Here is a 7,887-nt window from a genome sequence, read left to right on the forward strand (position 1 = left end):
CTGATGTCAGACTCAGGTGGTGGACAGTGTCCACTCCCATCCATTGGGAAAGTGAGTACAGTGTTTTGAATCAAATCAAGAGTGAAAAGACCAGTTATAATCACTACTAGTCACAGGAACTACACTACTGTGTAGTTCCTGAGTAGGAACTGGTGTAATTGTAGAATGAATCCTATAAGAGGTGATGGGAGCTTCCATGTAAAGCCAAATGAGGTGTTGAACGTGGTTTCAGGTTTTGCTGAAACCATTAAAGTAAATGAAGAGATAGAAGAAGAATAAAATAGAAAAAACACCTAAACGATTAAAATAGGGAAAATACAAATAAAGGGGATAACCAGAAATGGGGACTAAATATAAGAGGAGTAATTAAGACAAGAATGCAAATTACTGTGATGCCTAGTGGATAGTACACCACCATAGAGGTTTCCTTTGGTGAGAATTTGGGGAAAGAGAAATAAAACTCTTACTAATGACTATAAGGGCATATGGGTAAAGAAAGTAAAAACTATAAACTTTGTGGTGACTCAGTCAATGTCTGGTATACATTATATGTATACTTCAAGAGTGTGCTGCTGGGAGCATAGGTGTCATATAAGCCACCTGGCTAATCAGAATTGTCCAGAGGTTTGTGTGTATGATAAGATCAGACCATACATGGTATGGAAGATCAGTGGGATTGAGAATGATGTGTGAATGATAAGCCCATTGAAGTTAAAAGCAAACCAGTTCAAGTGAGTCTATGGTAGAAATGGGGATCAAATTGGGGAAATTAAATTCCTTACTTTAAAGGCATTGCTGAAATTTCTGAAAAAGGTGGAAACAAAGTAGAATGAGTATGTTCAAATTTGGCATTATGTCATTACTGTTGTCTATCATAAGTACACATAGAAGAGATTGTTTAAAGAAAGAGTGCAACAGTAGAAGAATAGAAAGATGGAGAAGAGAAATGTAGGGCCAGAGCAGGGACTGAACTTCCCCATATGCTGTCTCCTGCTACAATAATTCCTACAGGAGGGGGGAGGACCCCTCTAGGATAAACAACTCCAGGAAAACCAACTGTGCCTGACCTGTTCAGTCTCTCTCTCTGAATCCTACAGCAGTGACTGGGAAAGGGCAGAGAAAACTAACTTTGCTTCTCCCAGGAAATCTTTTTTGTCACTAGTAGATACCTAGAACCACAGGCTGGGGAGCCAAAAGGACAAAGGAGTGTGATGATGACATTCCCAGGTTGGTGGTTGGTGACTGTTTAGATACACATCTTGTACGTTTAAAGAAACAAGGGGAACGTGGATTTAACCAGATGAGGAAACAAAGAGAACAGGAGAGAGAGATGGGGAAAGATTTCTTGACCATCATCCCTTGTCCGATCTAGTGAGAAGGACAAGATCCAGAGGAGTTTTGGCCAGAGGCGCCAACAAAAGGACTACAGGAACAACCATAGGAGACAGCGGGGTGCAGATCAGAGTATTGAATAGTACGCATACATAGATACAGACACACAAGGGGAAGAAAAATGATGACAATGAAGAGCCAGTAGTTACACACTAATGATATTTACAGTTAACAAGATGCTAAGATAACTTTAGGTTAATTCTAAATATACTAAGTGATATAGTGAGATTCTTTGTAGACATAGGAGTAGATGTCTCCATAGTCAAAGCATTGCTTTCAGTAGTTTCTGATTGTTTGTGGAGAAAGTTCTGATTTGGGGAAAATATAGAGTGGAACTCTACATTAGACTATGTAAAAGAATATATCACCTCAGTCTTGAAGCAGTTGAAGACATTGTTTTTGCCTCTCATAAATGAAAAAGCCACTGTTGAAGGTAATCATTCACTAAGTAATCAACTCATTCTGTGAGATCGGCTACTTGTGGGAGGTGCCCATGTATAGTTAGGATTCCATCACCTAGCATATGGCCGTCAATTCTAGAGATAATGCCTGAACAATTACTTGCCAAATGTCAATATGCTGCTTTATCATGGTTGAAGTATCAGCAAGAATCAGCGCTGGATACTTGGATGGCTGTGTCAGTGCATTTATATAACCCTAAGAGAGAGTGTGCTTGGATGATGGATCTGCCAAATATAGACTTAACTGATCAAAGGGATAAGATTATGGCAGTTCCTGGTTCAGTGGAAGTGGAAACTGTACAAGCAGAAGCTTGCTTTTGTTCGAATGACACTCAGGGTGTAACTGGGATGTTTATGGGAATATCAGATTGTGACGATTATATGATGACCTGGGATAAGCATGAACGTAAGGTTAGTGATAAGATGTATAAAGTAACTTTCTATGTACCATCTCGTAAACAGAGCAGAACTGTGATGGAGAAATATTCATTTTGAATATCGAATTGTGTTGTAATCTTCACATTTGATATTGTTTTGGTATTTAGTAGTTTAATATTAACCAAAGGGGGGAAATGGAATGTGATGCATAATTTTATATTTTATATTAATTTGTATTGGATGTTTTAATTTGAATGTTTTTGCAAAAGATACTGGTTGGTGTTTTCTTTTCTTCCAGAGCATATTGGGGGAATGTGCAGAAGGGATTCAGATACTCAAATATGGACAATAATAACTCTGAACAAGGATATGGTGATAAAAGTTCAGATTCCATACATCATTGATACTACACAGAAAGCTGACACTGCTGAGGAGTTGCAGTGTGATACATTCTTATGTTTTTCTGATATATATATACATATTTGCATGAGAAATACTTAGTTTTATCATATTTTTTTTTGTATTGATTGTTTAGAGAATGATGTTTCTGTTATTGGGTAAATATATAGGGACCTCAGATGTTTTATTTCTTTTTCTTGATGCTTAGGGATATTGGGGACTAGGCAGGGACAGGTCCATTGGAAGGTACGATGGGTCGACCAGCCTGACATTGGACATTGTTTTGATTTTATTTTCTGAGGTTTCCACATGTATTTACTTAAACCATATCTCTAAATAAAATTGTTAAGATTCCTCTTTTTAATTGGTCTGGAGTACTATGTGTGGTCGCCTGAGGCAGAGGGACCGTGAGAGAATTTTCCTGTCTAGATTGTTTGATGGAAACTTTTGGAAAGAAAGCTGCCGGATGGGTTTTTCGCTCTCACACTCCAATAAAGTTGTTGTATGGTAAAGGTAATGCTGCAAAAGGCATGTGTAGGAGGAATTGTTTGTCATAAGATTAAACATGTGGTATCTGAAGGTTTATACATTAAAATTACATTTTGTTATAAGTTTAAATTATATTTTGTCAATATATACAGTGTTAGCATGTCCATGAGGTTCAATGATGTTCTTACTATGGAATGTTTGGTTAGGGGCCTCTCAATGGAGTTTGACCTCTATCTTGAACACCCCCATCTAGCCCTTTTACCTTACATATCTGGATTGGAACCAGATGTTTCTTTTTATCTTTTGGAGTAAACAACAGACCTATATAAACGTATGTCCGATGCAAAATAACAGAGCTGTTCATATGGCAGTCAATGCTCTCTAAGCTCCCGGGGCTGAAATGAAGCTGTACTTTTTTGTATAAAATCTATTATATACAATAATGAGTGTCATGGTCTCTTTATCTTCAATTCATTGCTACTTCAATTAGTCAATCTATAAGTCAAAGTGCTTGTATCTTTCATGGTTCAGTTATAATTTTCCTTCCTCGCACTATTTGGACAGTAACCAATTAACAAGTTTCTTCTTATCATAAATTTCCACTCTCCTGTATTATGTTTACCTATTTTAAAATAATATTTAATCCTGTATGCAGCCTGAGCACGTGATTTTGTTTTTGTTTCGTCTCTTCATTAGTTTCCTGTTTCTCTTAGATAATAAACACATTAAATGTATATTTACAGTATGATTTTCATTAATACAAACATTATTACTACAATCATCCAATAGTATATGAATTAATGATTTAGACAGATATGTGATGATTATGGGATGATTGTAGTAATAGTATGACAATAATGTGGTTTTATTATAATATTGCTCATTGAAAATCAGATTTGTAAGGGGCGGGGCCTACGAGTATGATCTGATTGATGATTCAGCCTGTGATCCATCAGAGACATCTTGTGTCCAGCAGGAAACCTTAGAAATGAACACATTTATAGAGAGTTTGTGGGATTTCAATGTGGAAATTATACTTTTCTCTCTGCAGCACGGCGAGCTCGGTCCTGAAGACGATGGACAACATGAAGAAGAGGAGGCGGCTCAGTAACAACAAAGAGGGAGTGAGTAACACACTCATCGAAATGTAACAGTAAACACCTCGTCTGTCCCAAACTGCCCCCGCCAGCGTCCTCAGAGTTCGTCTGTGTTTGACAAAGGATGTGACGGTTCCTTGGTTTGAACTCAGCAGTGTGAGTTTTACAAGTTAAAGCGTCTTTCTGATGTCTCTACTTCCACCAAAATACCATGAAGGCAAATTAAATACAGTCTGTGATGCTCACAGGATTGAAAAATTAAATAAAAGTTTTATTAATAATCCACAGAACAGTCGGCAGCTTTAATAGGTGATATTTTTTATTAAGTATTCTGAGATTTTGGGCTATTTTTGCTTATATAATAACATTTTCTTTTAAAAGTAGCAGAAAGAAAATGCCTCAAATACACATTCAGGTGTTTATTTTACTACACTGTCTGTAGAGTTCACCATTAGCATTAAATAACCAATGTAAAGTAACATGTAATCAACTGGAGAAGTTTATCACTGATTTCTTTCATTTGATTACTTTCATTTCTATTCTGAAAATGTGTGCAGATCAGTGCCTTTTTGATTAGATGAAGCATCATTTGCATATCTAATCATTTCAGTAACAAATTATCTTAATGTAAGTAATCAACTGGGGAAGTTTCACGGCGATAGCTGTTAGTTAAACTCTTCTACCCTTCGCCTGCTCTAGTTACTGTGCAGCGTTCAGTTACCTTTCTGCACAAATTGTAGTTTAATCCTGATTTTTATTTTTATTTAAACTATTTTGGGGAAGTTTTAGTGTCCAATTAAAACCTGTGTTATTTGATTCTAGTCATTAGTCATCGAGCAGGACTGTATGATGTTAACACAAACAGTCTTCAGTAAACAGTCTCAGCAGGACTGTTTACTGAAGCTGCTGCTGGGTCTCTCAGTTGGGTGCTGCCTCTCTCTTATCAGGCCATGGCGAGGGTGGTGCCCCCGGCTGCACCCTGCCTCCCTCCCTGTGCTCGCTGCTCGTGGGGAGGGGGCGACATCTCTATCAGCTGCCACCATATTGGAAGGCCTGTGAAAGCCGGAGAAGCACCAGCCCTTGTTTGTGTCTTTGTTTTTGTCACACGAGGTCGGAGAGGCGACATTTTAGGGCCGTCGCTGTCGAGCTGATTTTCTCTCAAAGTGTGAACTTGAACTAATTAACTGTAACCGCCTGACAGCTGCCACAGGTACACAGCTCACTGTAATTGTATTTTAACCCCTCACTCAGATTACATAAACCTTTTATCAGACGCAAAGCAGAGCGAAAAAATCCTCCTTTTTCATTTCACTTCCAACTTGCAGCAAACTTTTGGCATCAAGTCTGTTGGAAAACTTTCTACCTCTTATTCTGATTGGCCAATAATAAAACAAAATGTATTTCTGTAAAATAAAATAAATTCTGTTTGATTTGACAACGGCCAAGTGCTGTCCTGTATTGTTGAGAAAAACTCCTGGAAAATGTAAACTAGCTCCAGACCTCAGCCAGAAGGTGGAATCAAGACTTTTTATTCTTAATAAGATTAGAAGTTATACTCTGAGGCAGCTGCTGACTCCTGTGGAGGGTGTAGTTAACTATGTGCTGCCTCTCCAGTCGACTCTTTCCACCGACATTAATGTGATTGTTTTTATGTTTGATGAACCTGCAGAAGATCTACTCTAAAGCCCAGAGGAGGAGAACGCCGGTGCCGCTGCAGAGAGAGCCGAGTGACAGCGAGGACGGTTTGTGTGAACGTGAATCATTTCTTTAATGTGCTCAACGACGTCTCCGTTTGTCTTTACTCATGTTTAACTGTTGTGTGACAGGCGGCGTCGACGATGAGGTCAGCAGGGAGGAAACGGCTGCGGACGACGACAGCAACTGCAGCGCTAACCAGAACTTTGACGCCAAACTGAGCCGAGCCTCGTCGCTCTACCAGGGACCCAGCAGTGGTCAGCACCGCACCACCAAACTGAAACCAGCAACACGGTTACAATAAGACCTGGATGATAAAACACTCTCAATAGCAATAAGAAAATTATAATGATATATAATATTTATATAAATAAATTAAATATATATATATATATAATATCATTAGTTTCACTTCAGTGCTCATAAGCAACCATCATATCCCTTGGTAATAAAACGTGTAATACTCAGTACCGTACAAAAAGACTTTAAAACATCAACATTAAAATGATTACCTGTGTGCTTTGATAACTAAAGATAGTAAATTTAACCTTTTCTAACCTGCAGCTTGTTGCACCAGCTGTGTGTAAGGTCAAACATAGCCTGGTTATATCGTATATTGTTACTATAGTTTTGATTTATGCATTACTAAAATAAAAGCTATTGCACGCAGTAACCAGGACAAGCCACTAGGATTTCCGACCGGCCACCGCCAGTCCAACAATCAGTGATTGTCGATATATTTGTGCATGCGTGTGTGCTGTGCCAGCGCTCCCCGGACTCCCCCAATCACGCAGCGAGTTCACTGCGTACAACGAGAGAACAGCTTTAATAAACATAAAAAACTCACCAAATGTCAAGAAAGTTAAATAGAAAGACTTATTTTCCTCAGTAAACCGAAAACTGACAGCATCTGAAGTCTGAATCTTTAAAAAGACGCTTAAAGAAACAAAATAAAAGTCACCAAACCGTCTTCAATAGTCTTTATACTGTTCCAACAATCACTAACTCTGCTGTCTGACAGAGTTAGACTTTAAATATTCGGGCTCTAAGTGCTGTCGCTGCCTCTCTGATGCCCCTAACCTCCTTTTGAATTTATAGTCCTGATGTTTTCTCTGGTGTGGTTTAGAGTTCCTGAGAGGAACCTTCAGGATCAGCGCCTCAGGGCCCAACACGACCCGCAGAGGAGCACTCAGGTCAGACCTTTACATTATCAATACATTGATCGTTGCCAGAAATAGTTGAATATTACAAAAAGCAAGATGAGTGAGTGATGAGTGAAATTGTGCTGATCGGAGTTTGGAGACCCAGTAACTGCTGCGAAAACCAGTTCAGTTTATCCAAGAAAAATGGCATTTTATGACACAATTTTGTCCTCATACCTGAAATATGTTCCAGGTTAAATCTGGTTTAGTTTGTTTGAAAAAATAAACGTTAGTGTCTGAAATGAATGAAATGTTGATCTGGTGTCTTCGCTCGGTTACTCACATGAATATTTATTGCAAAGAGACAATTGAGTTACCATTTTACCTGCCCTACTTTCACCAGTCCTTTACCTCCATTTCCTTGTCTCTTTTCATTTCATCCCGCAGACCCACTAAGAAGGCGTGGACGAATCAATCCGATGAGGACGAAGACTCTGACGACGAAGCGCAACGCGTTCAGAGCGTCTCTGAAAGGTCAGTAGGTCGACGGTGAAGCTGCTCGCTGTGCTGTTTAATCCGAGGAGAGAAACAGGCCACTCAATCGAAGAAACCTTGTTTGTTTTTAGATCTTTAACACTGAGTTTAGCGAGCTGCTAAGGAAGCTGACACATTCCTATACCGGATTCTGATTGGATGTTCTCCTGACTTTAAGTTTGACATTTTTGGAAATACACTTATTTGCTTTTTTTGCAGTTAGATTAGATGTTTCATACCACTTTCATGGCTGTACGCTAAATATGAGGGTAAAACCAGTAGCTAGTTAGCTTAGCTTAG

The 7,887-nt window shown here is 38.8% G+C and overlaps 1 protein-coding gene across 1 annotated transcript in view; it reads left to right on the forward strand.

Annotated features, from left to right (window-relative positions):
- Positions 1-7,887, forward strand: part of LOC118342940 (ATPase family AAA domain-containing protein 2-like) — a gene marked incomplete in the record, with an annotated part of 21,697 nt that overhangs the window by 389 nt on the left and 13,421 nt on the right. Inside the window, 5 exon segments of the mRNA XM_035681635.1 lie at positions 4,171-4,243; positions 5,886-5,958; positions 6,043-6,168; positions 7,038-7,104; positions 7,501-7,587. Coding sequence (XP_035537528.1) covers positions 4,171-4,243; positions 5,886-5,958; positions 6,043-6,168; positions 7,038-7,104; positions 7,501-7,587 — 426 coding nt within the window.

The sequence above is a fragment of the Morone saxatilis genome, unplaced genomic scaffold (genome assembly GCF_004916995.1).
Source record: "Morone saxatilis isolate NCDOM2014 unplaced genomic scaffold, NCSU_SB_2.0 Contig9, whole genome shotgun sequence".
Lineage (NCBI taxonomy): Eukaryota > Metazoa > Chordata > Actinopteri > Moronidae > Morone > Morone saxatilis.